Genomic DNA, 17,951 nt, shown 5'->3' on the forward strand with positions numbered 1-17,951 from the left:
AGACAAGAGCAGACCCCTCTCACCCCGCTGCACCGTCCAGCCGCTGGAGACCTGTGGTGAGTCCCCCTGTAGCGCTACACACGCGGCGGGACCCGGGATCGCTGGGGGAGATAGTGCGCCGGCGGCTCCTGAGCGCAGTGCGGTAGCCTCCAGGAGACCTCGGCGCTCGGCTGCCTGGTCTTAGGAGGCAGGGGGCTCTATAACAGTGCAGCAGCCAGAGTGGTATATAGCCCTCTGTGCTGCGGTAGCCTCCCTGCACCCTCTCCTTCTTAAAAAGTTGACGCTGGGCATCTGCCCCCCCTCACCACAAATAATAAAAAGGCTCCATAGACTGGGAGAAACCCACCACGCCGCAGGAGCGCAGCAGAGACTCCCCATCACAGTACCCCCAGAGTGTCAGCAGACCAGCGGCAGTGGGGCCCCGACTGCTGGGGGCGGCGGGGAGCACTGGGGAGCCGCTACAAACCGGGAGCCCTCCTGCACTATAGAAGCGGCGGCCATCTTGGATCGGGGCACTGCAGATCCCAGATGCACGCTGCAGCCCCAAGCACACAGCACCCCAGCTGGGCACACTAAACAGCGGTAGGTGAAGCTGTGGGACACCCTCTAAGTCCCCTGACCTGCACCCCCAGCTACCCCTTAAACCTCTGAGGTTTACTGCACCCCAGCGCTGATACCACCCTAACAACAATCAGTGGATCCCCTGCCCCATAGTGCAAGCCTTGAAGGCACCTAGGGATACAGGGTTAAATAAAACACCTGTACAGTGGGGGGCGTGGCTTGGAGGCCGAAGAGGGCAGACGCACAGGCAGGGGGCTCTCCCGCAGGAACACTAAAAAAAAGAGCCGACCCGCGCATATTCCTGACCCGCGCCTATTCCTGATCACCTACATACTATCCTCTATTGGATTCTACCATATTGCTGCCACCCGGTGGTCAGATGTGATACCACGGCTACAACCTGCCTGACAGACAGACATTACCTCCTTCTCCCTCTCCTGCCGTCTGCCTTTACTAACCATGTTCTAATATAGCTCACCCTGCCCGCCTGGAGATCTAATTGCTTTACTGACTTCACCACCCTTACCATCGCTTTTTACCATGAGCAAGACTGCGAATAAAGGGAAAAAAGGCGCCCAGCAGGGGATAATGCAACACTTGTCCCGCTCGGACTCCCGTCCATCTCCTGACTCATCTCCCTCCTCCCCGGCGGACCTCGCTAACACTGCTTCGGCCCCACGTGAATCATACGCTACGAAACACGACATTCAAGATATGATCGCAGAATTAAACCGATCTATAACCTCGAATTTCCAACAACTTTCCGCCGACCTGAGAAAAGAGCTTGCATCACTATCAAGCCGCACCGAAGCAGTGGAAAAGAAAGCGGAATCCAACTCTCGGGGACTACAAGAGGCCTCACATGATCTCAACTTCCTGTTCCGTGAAATCGAGTTCCTTAAAGACAAGAACGAAGATATGGAGAACAGGGAGAGAAGGAATAACCTCAGGATCAGAAATATTCCGGAATCCATCTCTCCACAAGGCCTAGAGGACTACCTAAAACGACTCTTCCTGATGTTAGTCCCAGGACTAGCCGACCACTCCCTCTCAATTGAAAGAGTCCACAGAGCCCTCAGACCGAAACCGAAGGAAGGTGAACCACCAAGAGATGTGATCCTGAGGTTCCTATCCTTCAAAATCAAGGATCGGATTGCTAACGCAAGTAGAATGACTTCTGACATCCTTTTTGAAGGCTCTCACCTCCAAATCTTTCAGGACTTGGCCCCATCCACTATCCTCAAACGCAGGGAAATGCGGGACACTACAAAGGTGTTACGGGACAATGGCTACAAATATAAATGGGGTTTCCCCTTTCGTCTAATAGTGGAGGTGAACGGCGTCCAACATCTGTGAGGGACCCCAAGGAAGGGAAGGAACTTCTCCACAGGTTGAACCTGGAAGCGGCCGAGACGGGAGCATCCTTCCGAGCCCAAGACGAAACCTCAACCTGATCCAGAGGCGTATGCAGTTACCTATGTGTTATTACTTTGCTCACTACTGCTGTGCTGACACTGTTTTTGGGATATCTGTCCCTGCTCCCTGCCCCGGCATTGATAGGCATTTCGGCTTTTAGGTGGAGGTACTGTATGTAAGGCTATGACCCCCTTCAATGGGGTGGGACGCCTTGGGCGGGGAGCCAGGGCAGAACCTTTAATGTAGATGTCTACGTTTTATAATATGGCAGTTTTTCATCGTTGAAGGGGTACTGCCTTTTTCTGGGCGCAGCCAACCCTCTTTTATTTTATTTTTTTGTAGATGATGTTGTTGTTTTTGCACTGCTCTCAGTTCAGTTCTGCATCTATTTTATAGATATGTTATATATGTATACTCTTAATATTTCCAGGCGGACATGGTTACGTCCGCTTCAGTTCATATATTTCCCCCCCATCCTGTGGGACCAGTGGGACGCTTTTTTTTCCCCCCTTTTTTAAGAAGGGAAAGATCTAGCTCTCGCTATTCAATATAGCTTACTAAACTTGTTTCGTTCTCCCAAACATTTAGGGCCCTTTAGGTCTCTCTCCTGTTGGAATTGACCTGTCCCCTTCCCTCCCTACGGGCCCAACTGTAGTGGATTTTGATCTTCCTACCGCGAAGTGATACTATCCACTTCCCTAGTGTTTTATTTTTATTTCTTATTGTTCTTCCTTTCCTTACCCCCCCCCCCATTTGGTCCTTTTATATATTTTATTTCTGTTTGATTGTTTGACAACGTAGCTGAGAACAAGTATGCCGGTTAATGTACTTTCTCTGAATGTAAAGGGACTCAATACCCCCCAGAAAAGATCGCTCCTGTACAAAACACTTAATACACACCAGGGAGACATTGTTTTTCTACAAGAGACCCACTTTAAAAAGAGTGCACACCCCTCCCTGACATCTCGTAGATTCCCCACTGTTATCTACTCCTCCCACTCCACAAAAAAGAATGGGGTTGCTATACTGATGCGGGCTTTGGTTCCCATACAGATCCTTTCCCAAAGAACTGACACAGAAGGGAGATATATTATATTAGTATGTCAATTGGGTCACCAAGTGATAACTTTAGTGAATTTATACGCCCCCAATACCGGCCAGGCTGCATTCTTTCAGAAAGTATTTGGAGAAATTCAAAATATGCGCAGGGGATTGTTACTTGTAGGGGGGGACTTCAACACCATTCTGTCCCAGGACTTAGATAAAAGTGGTCCACGCCATACTTCTTCCTCTCGCAGTCCACCGGGAAACCTCCGTAAGTACATGTCAGGAGCTGGTCTCTTTGACACATGGAGAGCACACAACCCAACATCCCGAGACTATACATTTTATTCAAACCCCCACGGCACATACTCTAGAATAGATATGATTTTGGGATGCAGCGGAGTTCTAAACACTCTGGTAAAAGTAGACATAATTTCAAATGTCTGGTCAGATCATTCTATAGTTCTAACCTCCTTTGACCCATTACAAGCTCACAAGGGCCGCCCTTCGTGGAGACTGAACGAAACGCTCTTACGTATACCTGAGTTTCGGAAGCTTATCAGCTCCCAGATAAAAGAATACTTTGAACTGAACGTTTCCGCAGATGTCCCTCTCCCCACAACATGGGAAGCCCACAAAGCGGTCATCAGGGGGGCGGTAATCAAATATGCATCTCATAGGAAAAAGGAACGAGAAAGGAGATCCATTGATCTCACGATACAGCTAGCACAGCTGGAAAAAGCCCACAAAATCACCCACTCCCTCTCACTTCTTAAACAAATTCAGGGGGTTAGAGGAGAGCTTCAATCCCTTTATGCGGAACAGACTGAAAAATCACTTAGGTGGTTAAACCAGCGGTTCTACGAAAAGGGGAATAGATGTGACTCTATATTAGCATCTAGGTTGAGTGCCAAGAAAACCTCACAGACTATAGTGGCCTTGCGAGACAAAACCAACACCTTAAGTTACGACCCAGTAGCCATTAATAAAACATTTTTTGAATATTACAGCTCTTTATACAATCTCCAAGAACCAGGATCAGTCCCTAATCCCCCCGCTTCAGTTATCCAATCATATCTAGACTCCTGTAAACTACCTAAACTGCCTAGCTCCGCCATCTCTAGGCTTAACTCCCCAATTTCAGCTGAAGAAGTAGACAAGGCTTTGAAATCGCAAAAATCATCAAAAGCACCAGGCCCCGATGGTTTTTCCACAGCTTATTATAAGACATTTGCTGGCCTACTGTCCCCTCATATGGTCTCTTTGTTTAATAGGATCATGCAGGGAGAACGATTCCACACAGATTCCCTGAAATCCGTTATAGTGGTGATCCCAAAACCTCAGAAAGACCCCACATGTAGCACAAATTATAGACCAATATCACTGCTCAATGCAGATATTAAATTATTTGCGAAGGTCCTAGCTAACAGGCTGAATGTTTATTTATCACAACTTATTGACCCAGACCAGGTGGGCTTTGTCCCTACAAGACAAGCTTTGGATAATACCAGACGCACAGCCAACCTTATTTCTCACATCAACAGACTAAGGCTGCCATCTGTGCTCCTCTCATTGGACGCAGAAAAAGCCTTTGACCGGCTTTCATGGCCGTTCATGTTTCAGACTCTGCGTACCTATGGAATGGATGGAGACTTTTTGTCGGCTATACAAGCCTTGTATAATGGACCGACGACCTCAGTACTGACAAACGGCCTTCTTTCGCCAATATTTCACCTGAGCAATGGCACCCGACAGGGATGCCCCCTCTCGCCCTTGCTCTATGTCCTGAGCATCGAGCCACTGGCCGCCAAGATAAGGAATAACCCTGACATTAAGGGAATCTCAGTACAAGGCACACAGTATAAGTTGTCACTCTTTGCAGACGACGTACTGCTGACCTTGACCTCCCCCTCAACCTCACTCCCCCATCTGAAAGAGGAATTGCAGGCGTATGGCGGATGCTCTGGGCATAAGGTCAACGGAACGAAATCGGAGGCTCTGGCATTGCATCTACCCCCTGAAGTGCGGAGGTTCATAGAAATTAATTTTGACTATATGTGGAGACCACAAAGCATCAAATACTTAGGCATTCAAATTACTAAATCACTAGACCAACTGTACAAGGCCAACTACATCCCCCTTTTGCAAACCATAAAGAATGATCTAAATAGGTGGGCCCCTCTATATATATCCTGGATAGGACGTATTAACACTATTAAAATGAACATTCTGCCTAGGCTGCTCTATCTGTTTCAGACAATACCAATAGTGGTTCCCTACCCTTTCCTTCGCTCAGTTCAGTCTATATGCGGCGCTTTTGTGTGGGCAAATAAAAAACCTAGACTCCGCAGGACATGCTTGGCTAAGACGGCACTTAGCGGAGGCTTAGGCCTCCCTATTTTTGAGCATTATTATCACGCCTCCCAATTGAGCCACATTATGTCATGGCATGCAAAGGAGGGTTCCAAAAAATGGGTGACCCTTGAGAATGATCTGATCGGACTCCAAAAAGCTAGCTTTCTCCCATGGCTCCCCCCAGCTTTGAGACCAGCTACGATACACGATGTCCCATGCGTTAAAGCTATACTCACCACATGGGATAAGCTTAACAAAAAAAGGGGTCTGGCGCCCTATCCATCCCCGATGACTCCCCTTTGGCGACACCCCCACTTTCAACTGGGCTGTATGAGTAGCTATATGCACCCATGGGCCACACGTGGGATCACACGATTCCTACACATATTGGGTGATTTCGCCCCTCAGAATTTCTCAGATTTATGTGAGAAGTACAACTTAGAGACAACACACAGCTTTGAATATATACAACTGAAAAGTTTCATCCAAACTTCCTATAAGACACAAAAGCCGAGACCAATGACAACGTTTGAGCGAATCTGCAACTACAGCCCTGAGCGTGCAGGAGCCATTTCTGTTCTCTACTCTATATTAAACGCCCAACCTGACCAACACAAAGAACCTTTTGAAAGGGCTTGGGAAACTGATTTGGGGATCAATATAGAGGAAGAAGATTGGGCAGATATTAGACGACGGGTAGCTAAAACTTCTATTAACACAAATATCAAGGAAAACTCTTTTAAGATTTACTCGCGCTGGTACCTGGTCCCCGAGAAATTACATTCTATTTTCCCAACAACTCCAGACCTCTGCTGGCGGAACTGTGGAAATAGGGGCACCTTCATGCACATTTGGTGGGAATGCCCTCTGATCTCCACATATTGGGATGAGGTCCTATCTCTGGTCAGCAAAGTGATCAATTTCACGTACCCTAAAGAGCCGATACACATTTTACTGTGCAAGCCACTGAGCGGGCTACCTAAACCCCAGGATAAACTCTGTCTCCATATTTTTAACGCAGCTAAACTCCTCATTGCCACACAGTGGAAACAACCTTCTGCTCCCCCGATGCCAGCTTTAATAAATAAAATCTGGTCCTTAGCATCAATGGAATATATTACCGCTCTTCTCCACGATAGAGTGGCCAAATACCATGATATCTGGGGTCCCTGGTATTCTCATTTCCACAGACAACTCCCTGGTGTGGTATGAGTTCCCCACTTCTTTAAGCGCATATCTGTAACCAATGCTATTCTGGTACTATTTCTTCTCTATTTTTCCTCAACTAAACTTGCGACTCAGTAGTTGTCAATCACAATCCCCCTCACCCCCCTTTATTCTTTTTGTATTGTTATTTTTACTGTTTAGACAAAAAAAAAAAAAAAATTGCACCAACGGACATGGTTTCAAATTTGATTTTTATTGTCACGACTATGCATACAGATATTCATCGGTTTTGTATTCTGTTATTGATATAATAACACACTTGCATACTGTACTGTAATGTCCTCAATGTCAACCTTTCCTACGGTGTTTATAAATAAAGAGATTTAAAAAAAAAAAAAAAAAATATGGCATAAAGCATCAACTAACAATTGCTTAAACACCGGAACAGAATGGCATGAGTGAGCGGGCAAACCACACAGTGGTGCTGAGTGACTACTGCAGTTTACCTAAGAATCGAGTACCTACTGTACAGTAGCTGTTAAAGGTAAAATGCCACTGGAAGCCTGGTCGGGGAAAAAGCCAAGTGTCAGTAATATCGCTTACCGTGAGCCTCAATACATCCAAGAAGCAAAGTCAAGCAGTGATTGGACAGAGTGGAAGTCCGCAATTGATACAGAGCTGTTAGCACTCAATAAAAATAATACATGGACTATAGTAGATATGCCAAGTAACCGTAAAACGATAAAGAACAAGTGGGTCTTCTGCAAGAAGTTGAATTGGGACAATTGCCTGTTACAAAGACCACCTTGTTGCCAAGGGATATACCCAAACATCAGAAATTGATTACGGAGTGATCTATTCACCAGTCACAAGATACAGCACCCTGAAATTGGAGATTGCCATTGCCACTCTACATAATCTACTGCTATACCAGTCCAACTTTGACTCTACATTCCTACTGTAAATGGAGAAATGATGGAAGTTTATGCAAAACCAGTGAAACCTCCCATTGACAAAAGTACAGAAATGGCTAAAGCCATGTCACCAACTATCCAAGGGGAGATAGAGGAGATGCAAGACTTTCAAGTTGGTAGTTTGATTTACGCAAGTATTGGGACTCGCTCCGACATCCCACATTCAGTAAGTCGGGCAAGCCAGTTTGTAATAGATCCTGGGAGACAACAGTGGATCGCAAGTAAAATGAACTTTGTTGACATATTGACTAAAGGACTGTCGACATACTTACAAATTACATTCTTAAAGACTGTGGACTTGAATGTGTTTAATGTTGATCTGTTTTCACTGTTTGCTTCTCTTAACCCATGCTTTTCGGTTACAGGCATGACTACGTTGAAATGTCATGTTCTTTTACAAGTGACCAGAGACAGCCTTAAGCTAGGGGGAGTGCTAGTAAGGTGCACTCTGCACCTGTCTCATCGGCAGGAGCAGCAGCCTCAGCCAGTAGTGGCTGTGTGTCCCTCTGTTCCCTCTGTCCCTGTAGTAGACAGTCCCAGCCCTGTACGTTGTGTCCATTATAGACAGCATGCCTTTTCTATGATTGACAGCATGCCCTGTATGGAGAGCCATCAACGCATCCTGTGTAGTGTCAATCAGCACACATTTACCTAAGTAGGAGATCCTGCTTAAAGCAAGACAGCGCGTCCTGAGCCCGACCGCTATACCGGGAGGGGGAGAGCTGTCAATCACCACTGGAGGTTTCCAGTATAGTGCCTTCCCAGACCTGTTAAGAATTTGAGAGACCTCCATTACCCCCCCACTGCAGCTGCAGGAAAACAATAAGCACTGGCACCATACACCTGTACACACCTGTCTGTTATATATATATATATATATATATATATATATATATATATAGATACAGGGAAATAACCACGGCACACAGAGGAACTTTTAAAACTTCAACAAAGTGTATTAAAGGTGTCCAATCTATCCTCCTGTTCCTACCAACGGGCACCGGGCCCACATCACAAAGGAGAGTGCAAGCTTGCCAACCCCAGCGATATATATATATATATATATATATATATATATATATATATATATATGATATTCTGCATACCTGCAATTTAACTCTTTCTGGACCTGCTAACTCTGTCTTTATTACTATTAATAAACCTACATTCCTGGTTAAGCTTCCAAAACGTGTGTCGTCAACAACACCAAAAGCACTGCTATATACTCTGACAACACCACCTAGTGCAGACCTCTTGGAAACCCCACTAAATCTGAGGCAGTGGAGATCCCCTCTGGGTGCTGTCTGGAGACCCCCATTGGGGCTGAAAATTCAGAACCCCCTCCTGGGGCTGAAAACTCAATATCTTGAACTTGGGCTGGCCCCCGCGTGGGAACCTAGAAAGGCACCCATTTTTGTTGTGTTTTATAAAAATTGCTCCCATTCCCAATTGCAAGCTTTGAATTCCAGAACCAGCCATTTAACCTTCATATAGCATTCCAATCACACCCCCACTGTACAGGCCATACATATACTCTCTTTCTTTTTCACATTTTCCATCCTCCTGACCCCTGGCCAAACTGCTGGGTCACTGTACCATACAGCACACCAGGAACCTTTGCATTCTGGTGGACTTTATGCAATAAGAATATCTATCCTTCTGTTTCAATGCCCCTATAGATTGTAAACTTTCAAGCAGGGCCCTCATACCTTTGACTGTCTGTAAATACCCAGTTTGTTTTATAACTGCCTCCTGTTGTAAGTGCTATGGAATATGGTGCGATAGAAAAGAAACTGTTAAGAAATAAATTGAGTAGGCTATATTTTTTTTATAAGCAAAGGAGCTGATTGGTTGGAACTTTCTCTACATTATCTCAGTCCAAACTTAGTTAAAGTGCTGCTATATTTTTATTATAACAAAACCAAATAGACTTAGAGAAATTAAATAAAAACGCATCTTCTGGTTTGCAACACATATAAAAATGGTTCTCGGAATGGTCCTTCTAGATACAGTTGGAGAATGGTATGCGATATAGCATGTGAAAAATGTTAAGAGTGAAGAAAGTTACATTTAATGTTTTAATGTGTAATTTATTATTTCCTGCTATAACTTACAAACAAAATGAGTGTCATAAGTACAAGCTAATATAAGCTTGTGTATAGCTTGTATAGAATTAGAACAAGCTTGCACATAAAAAATAGATAATATTTTTGGTCAAATTAGAAGATCTGTGTTAGACAATGGCCCAAGTCCCTACGAATCTCTGAGAGGGTTCATGGCCATGTATTTCGTAGACAGTGGTTTCTAGTAAACAAGATACTGTAGGCTACATTTCCACAAATAATGGTTAACTCCACAAATAGCTGCCTCCATTATATAGATAATAGGTACACTTTAAAGTAATAGAACTGCCAATATACCATATATCTGTGTTTATAATAAGGATGCTATGATTTGTAAGAAAAAAAAATCAATTTTGTACAATAGTAGGTTCTGTAAGTTACTTTAACAATAACAGCATTGTGTCTACTACTATTTTCAGACTGGTAGAACATTGTCTCTGTGAGAACCATGAGTGGCACATCTACAGTAGACGGACAAACTGGGATACAAATACAGTCGTTGCTCATCATTTTAATACAATGATTGAATTTTAAATAATATCTTTATATTTTTTTCTGAGACAACTGTTGCACACTCGATGTAAGCAGTGAATTTGTGAATGTATTATGTCAATTCACTATGATCCAAGGACATTGCAGAGGCACAGTGATGTCAAAGATTCTTTCTGAGGTGTCATTGATGTTACTAGCCCTAAAGGCCTGAAAGGCTTTGGTTAGTGTCCCAGACTTCTGAAACAATATGGCAGTCTTTCTGAAGATGGGTCAGTGGTGAGCCTGTCCCATTCTCGGCTGGCTCAACGATGAATCAGCAGGTGGGATTCAATGCCCCACCTGCCAAACGACAAAAAGGGGGTGAGGGCGCGAGATACGGCCGTGGATAGTCCAGCTGCGGCTGAGATTTCGACAATCCATGGCCGTTCTTGGCAGAACAAGCCCAACTGCTTGTAAAGTCGGGCCCGTTCTGACGAGATCCGTGTTCAATGTTGTCAGGAAAGACCTCATTGAATAGGGCCCTGTCGCTGGGTTATCCGTTCATTGATAAAGAAGTATAAACAATTTATAACAAAGTTTGGACTGGAGCATGCTAATTTTCTGAATGTTTATACAACAAAATGTTTTGACTTTATTTTCATTCTCTTTTATTCTTCTAGGGGAAAGCGCTGGTATTTGCTCCACCAAGAGGGAACACTTTAAACCAGTTTTGCAATCTAGCAGAGGCGGCTGGCTTTTGTATCCAAAGACATGAAAATTATGATGAGCACATTTCTGACTTCCACTCCAAGGTTGGTTCTCTGCTTGCGACAGATAATACTTTAATCCACATTGCATTTTGAAGAGATCATGGTCTTTTTGGCAGGTAACAAACGTTTGATTAAAGAAATCCTTAGGTGTGCTGCTTCTAAACAGCTATTTTTATATGTGATTAGTTTTTGCTGTTAAACCATCCTTTATCTCCACATGTCTAGCAGGGTTTAACAGAAGAATTGTCTATTAGAGTTTCCATAGTAAAATAAAAAAATAAATAAAATAAAATAAACAATCTTCATGTCTATAGCGGTGTTATTTGTATGAAGCATTATGTAAAGGGCACATTTAAATCCACAGTAAACAAGCTTGTAAAATAACTATTAACAAATCAAACGCAAATGTTCGGCTAATCTAAAAGCAAAATGTGTTGAAACAAACAGAAGGCTAATGTCTAATTGTGTCATATCATACCTTAAATCCTTATCTCTAGTTGTTTTGTGGCTGGGTCAGTTGGCAGATACAAACTGCTAAATCTCAAACACAATTTCACAGCTGTGAGGTTATATGTCAGATCAAGGCGCTAGAAGATTTAGGTCAAAAGCACTTATCTGTGATTTCTAAGCTCGCTTACATAAAGCCACTGGTATCAGTTATACTATACAGTGGTCATTATTTATAGGTAGACACTAATGAATAACAGAGAGAGTACAATTTTCTATTGTAAATGTACCTAAGTATGTATTATCTTCAATGCTACTGTATATTTAGGAAGTATTTAATAATTCATTTTATAATAGCAAAATACATTAATATTGACAAATATACAATTAAAATATTCAGTTATGCCATGTCAGTGTTAAAAATGTTTTGGCACCCTTACACACATCAATTTTGATGGGTTGTTTAAAACTAATTGGCCACAAATCAGTTCAATAAGACCTAAATAAATTGTATGACCATACGAATTAAGCTATGTAAAATACCAGTCTTTGGCCTGAATACAGAATGTCCAGGATGTATAGATTTAACTGTATATGCTACTGTATGGTCAGCAGTAAAATAAGAAAAAGAAAGATTATAGATTACAAATAAAACTTTCCTTTTTTTAACATCTTGGGGTATATTTACTAAGATTTTGTTTTATTGTCCCGTTCCATGGATGAGGACATCAGTCTCCCCAAGTCCAATTCGAGTATTAGTCCCACAGCCTTTGTCATGACCGTCTTGTCCCTGTGCCACCTTGAGTAAATATTTTTCGTGCCTCCTGAGTTACGTCCCAAGCTACTCTCCTGGGCTCACTCGTCCCAATCCTTTGGTCATCCGGGTTTCATAAAAACCTGGGAGATTCTCCAACGATCCTATTGATGGCCACAGCTTTGGAAAGACGGTAAAGACTTTGTTGCTTCCTGCCCGATATGTGCGCAACATAAAACCTTCCTTCAGGCTCCTGCTGGCATGTTAATGCTACTCTCGATTCCTAATCGTCCATGGATCCATATTTCTATGGACTTCATCTCAGAACTACCCAAGTCCCAGGAGTTCAATACAATATGGGTCATGGTGGATCGTTTTTCAAAAACGCACATTTCATCCCATTGACCTTATGAACTTCCGATTATACAACTCGTCTTCCCAAGATAACTCTGTTGTTTCCCTGTGACCTTGTTGCTCTGACCTGTGTGCTGACCCATGTGACCAAAGGTGTGCACAGGTACTTCCTGGACTTAATTGCTGCTGAGGCTTGCAGACAATCACAGACCAGCAGGGGGGGATATAGCTGAGGCCTCTGGTTCATTACTGCTTTGAACAAGTTGTTTGATCCCTGTGTGTATCCAGTACTCAGCGTTCCAAGGCTCCAGGATCCTGTCCAGAGACCCTGTGCTTACCCTGTGAAATCTGCTGCTGTCATCTGCTGCTGATATTAAAGCTCCCTTGCTCTCCTCACCTGCCAGGTTACCTTCCTCGCTGTCTAGCTCTCAAGGGAAGAGGATAGAGCATTCCAGCAACTTCTAGCAGAGGTTTCTATTTGCCTTAAAGGGCCATACCACCTTTTGACTCCCAAGTCAACTGTCCAGTTTCCTGTCAACACCTGTGTCGGCTCCCAGGACGTTAACAGCCGTGTTGGCTCCCAGTCCGTCAACTCTCGTGTTGACTCCCCGGTCATCAACATGCTCCTGTCGACTCCCAGGTCATCAATACCGTGTTGACTCCCAGGTCGTCAACACTCCCTCTGGCTCCCAGGCCATCTACAGTACTGTGTCGGCCCCCATGCCATCAACCCTCCATGTCGGCTCCCAGGCCATTGACTACCCATCGGCTCCCAAGCCAATGTTATCTCTCCAGCCTCCCAGGCCAGCGCAGACCAAGTATCCTGTACCAAGTTCCTCAGTTCCAAGCTCACTGCCACTAGTCACTGTCCATCTCACACGACTGGCCAGTTAGCTGTGGGGAACTCAGGTCAGAGAGCCGTGACCTCGCCACCGAACACAGCAGAGTCCAAACCTCCTTGCGGGGGTCCCTGGTGAAAACCGTTGGTAGTGTTAGACTCCAGAGTCTCGTCAACTCCCCCCACCTAGCTGTGCTCGCAGTGCCAGTGACACTCCTATGAACTGTCCCTACTTAAAGCCTCTCATGTTCCAGTTCCCAGCATCCACCACTGGGCCACTGCTGCCACAACCGGAAACACCAGAGACCCGAGCCCTGACAGGGAAATAATGATAGTTGATACAACCTCTGACCAAGCCAAGTTCTCTTGATTTTCAGGAATGTCTGTTTTCATCGTAAAGTGATATGTGATGTGTAAGTATGGCAAATGGCGCGTTTGGAGGCTCTAAATTTGTGTTATACTGGAAACTCTGAAAGGGGTCAGAGTTCATACCATCTTTCAGTAAATGATGTGATGATGTCATTTATATCAGCAGTTGATTTTACTATACTATTTATACACAGTTTCTTATATATGGATTGGCACTCTCATAAAATATGCAGATTTCCAGTAGACGCAGCAGCACTCTTATATGGTGTGTACACACGGTCGATTAGGCTTGCTATTCGATCCCAATGCGATCAGATCTCATCGGGATCGAATTGCACACAAGCCACCCGACATGCATTCAATTTGGACAATATAGTGCAGATATGCATTATATAGTCATTGCAGCCCTGTCTATCTGGGTATTGATTTATGCTGCCACGAGAGCGCGCATCGGGATAGCAAAGTAAAAAAAACGGTACTCTTTACCTAGAAGGGCGCCCATCGCGGCCATCACGGGCATTGCATGCACTAAAAAATCGGGTGCGATGCCCGCAATTTCCCATAGGGAACAATGTTAAATGTCTCAATTGACCCGATTTTCCTGTTCAATGCCTCAATTGACCCGATTTTTCCATAGGAAACAATGTTAAATGAGCCACAGAGGCCAAATAGGCACCCTGAAGTGTGAAATGGCCCCCACAATTGTTAACGCCACCCCACGATCAACGTGAACCCGAAGCGTGGCGAGCGCAGCGAGCCCGCGAGGGGCGGCGGTACTCGTCCTACGACCTTTTCATACCCCCACTATCCACGTCGGCGTGGAGTTGAGAATAGAAAGTGTGGCGAGCGCAGAAAGCCACCGCGCCCGAAGCGATCAAAATCGCGGGCGCCCTTCTAGGTAAAGAGTACCAAAAAACCTGTGCGATCTGCATGCAATTTTGACTATGTAGTCAAAATCTCATGCTGATTGTACCTGTGTGTACACATCATTAGACTTGTTAGATTTTATCCCATAGTTAGGTGTAACAAATAATCCCGACATTTTGGGGTACACAGACCCCGTTTTCAAGATGCAGAACATATATACATAGATAGATCCATACATATCTATCCATGTATATATTTGCTCCATTATGAGATTTACATGACATAAGATATAACACTGTACTTTCCCCCAGCCGAGCTGTAGAAATAACAATTTAAAGTGTATAGAAACCTTTCCAACACCTAAGGGGGTTATTCACTGAACTGCACAATCTGTAAGCAATTCATAGCAGCCTTTCAAGTTAATGGCCGTTAACAATTGCTAATAGCTACTGTAGTTCAATGAATAACCAACTTAGAGCCTCCAGTATTAAGATCATTTTAGCATCGTACCCTGCTAAAATTCTGAATAGATTAAAAATATTTTAATGTCCTTTTTTTTTTTTTTTAACCAATCACAGAATTCATGTTGATACGATGTTAATAGTACTTTGCAGTTGCTACAGGTTACAGAACAGTTACTGGATACACAAACTACGATGATCTCGATTTTAATTTGGTTTTGTATATTGCCATAAAGCCAAATGCCAATATACTTATTATTATAATAATAGTTCTAATCAAAAGTGCACCGCCTGAGTACTTCTACATTTCATAAAATACATTATCCAACTGACATGTAATATATCACTGCTGTGTGAATGATGTATTAAGCCAGTCATATATGGCTTTTACTGTATATAGGTTTCTTTTATCAAAAGATAAAATCATCTTAGTGTTATTACGATGTTGCGTGCGCTGGGTGGCGGGGACGATCAAGGGCTCAATGTTATTGTGCTCTGGCACTGGATATGGACATACAATAAAGATCACTAAACTCTCATGTTATGCAGAACGTTACTCCTTGCACTGTACTGTTGTCCTTGAGCACATTTCTCTATTTCTACTATTCATTACATGATAGCGTATTGTGCATTGTTACACATAGTTATATTTAAGTTATCACATGAGGCTATACACTATTACAGCAGTTTATCCAGCTGAACACTGCAGTATTCATTTATATTCCAAAATTCCACCATCATCTGTGCACAGCATCTATTCCCTGAGACAGAGGGGCTAGGGGCATGACCAGCCACCACAGCATCGAAAGCGTTCCCCCCAAATTTTTGGCCAGCGCACCGAATGCGCATGCAGGGTACCACTTCCCACCCCTCACATCTTGGGAGGTATGATATAAGGGCTACCAGTGCAGAATTCTTACCATGGTCAGCGCGGCGAGGCTTGGGAACTAAAAGTGGCTAGGAAAATGTACAGTAGTGGCCTCACGTGGGCAGCACCAAATGTAAGTAGAACAAGAACCATTGGCTTCAATATGCTTGGCTGGTAGTCTAGTGTCCCCCAGTCCTTTAAGTTGCTGTGACAAACCACAAACCTACACATTTCAATTACAACCCCACCTCCACCCACTGTGACTGAAGGCAGACCCCAAAACTTCAAACAGGCAAATAAGCAGCCCATTACAATAATGCCCAAATATCACACTTATTCTCACCTTTCCAGTGATGCCTATAAACACCCCAGGCATTGTTACATACCAGATAACACTAACTCCTGTCCCTGTAACAGATGTCACAATGTATATAGATGGATGCCCTCCTTAGAATTAGTATTTGTAGCATTGGTACTTTGCTTTGTGAACTGGAAAAGACTGTTTGTGTAGGAGACAGGAGGGGGACAGGGCCAATTCTCTAGACATGGCCACATCTTAAAAAAGTCACTGGCTGACAGGTAGCAATTGGTTTGCATACATCTACCAGTGGTTGGATGCCTCCTTATGCACATGGGTCCTGCATCATTGCACATAGTGCAGCTTAGCAAATGTCATTTGCAACCCCTGCCTGCATATGCGATCGCATCAAACTGCGATGCAATAGCAGTTTAAGAGGAACATCATGATGAGTGGTTGCAGTGTCCCTCTGCGACTGCACTCTAAGTAAGTCTAACATTGTTCAGGCTGCCTCAGCTTGCGAAGCCAAGGAAACGTTGTCTCACGGCGCAGTCCTTGGCCTGGCTGCTCCAAGAAAACATGGGAGAACCCCCTCTATGTCTGGAAACACCGGCCACCCCCACTACATTTTTCCAAGGGAGTGCTTCTGCCTGCCACTCAGGCAGAGGCAATCGCAGTTTTGAAATGCGATCACTGGACCCGTCCTGCACATTCGCAGTTCACGCACCATCGGGAACTGTACTGTGGATCATGGTCACCTTCCAGCTCCAGTCATCTTCCAGTTCAGTGCAGTCACCTTCAGGTTGCTGTCCAGCTCCAGTTATGCTTCTCTCCAGAACCAATCATCCCTCAGTTCCATTTTCCAGTACAATGTTTATTTCAAATCAGTTGACGTCATCAGCCAATCACTGCTAGATCACTGACATTACCAAGTCCTAGCTAGCAATGCCCACTGTTACTTCTAAGCTTTATGATCAAGAACTGCATACCTCCCAACTATCCACAATTTTTTGTGACTGTCCCGTTCCCCATGGTGGGGGGAGTGGCAGTTGGGAGTCCACCTGTGACTGGCTACTTTTAGCAGAGTAGCGGTGCATAGACACTGTGTGTATACAGTGATGAAAACAGGGGTATTGCCATCCCCTTTTTTAGGAGTCCCGGTGCCCATAATTCATATGTTGGGTAGGTTTTGAGCTGGGTAAAACCACCTAGATTATCCAGACACCCTCAGCTCAAGCTTCAGCATGCCACACCTGGCCTAGTCAGACCCAACTCTCAGGTGTGACATTTAATAGACTTTACACAGTAACATACAGTAGTAACATAGTAATTAAAGTTGAAAAAATATGTTAGTCCATCCTATTTGACTTGTAACTACTGACTTGAGTAAGTCATATCTAAAGGATTTCCTTACTGGACAAAAATGTATCCAGTTTTGATTTCAATTCATTAATAATAGTTGCTTCAACCACCCCACCCGCATTGTTTTATCAGTTTCAGCAATAGTTAGGCATGTATTCAATGCAGCTAGCGAGGGGGCTTTTATTCTACCTTCGAGGCAATCCTTGCTGTCGAAGCAAAACAGCGCAAAGTCTTTGGAGCCCAGGTTATCGCACCAAAAAACAATGCTGGAGTCGCACAACTCGAATGCCACTGCAATTGGAAACCGCTCTAGCAACAGCATGTTCCTGGTAAGGCCTTCCTGCACCCACTCCAGAGGCCACAGGAATGCACACCATGTCTAATGGATGAATGCTCCACAACCCACTGCACCTGTAGCTGTCGAATGCTACGTAATGGAGCTGGCCAGAACA

At 44.3% G+C, this 17,951-nt stretch overlaps 1 protein-coding gene across 1 annotated transcript in view; it reads left to right on the plus strand.

Moving 5' to 3' along the window:
* The window catches only part of CAMKMT (calmodulin-lysine N-methyltransferase), a 440,111-nt gene that overhangs the window by 410,237 nt on the left and 11,923 nt on the right, over window positions 1-17,951 (plus strand). Inside the window, exon 10 of the mRNA XM_083175720.1 lies at window positions 10,792-10,923. Within this exon, the coding sequence (XP_083031846.1) occupies window positions 10,792-10,923 (132 nt within the window). The remainder of the gene's footprint in view (window positions 1-10,791; window positions 10,924-17,951) is intronic.

This window comes from Crinia signifera, chromosome 3 (genome assembly GCF_055691185.1).
Source record: "Crinia signifera chromosome 3, ASM5569118v1, whole genome shotgun sequence".
Taxonomy (NCBI): domain Eukaryota; kingdom Metazoa; phylum Chordata; class Amphibia; order Anura; family Myobatrachidae; genus Crinia; species Crinia signifera.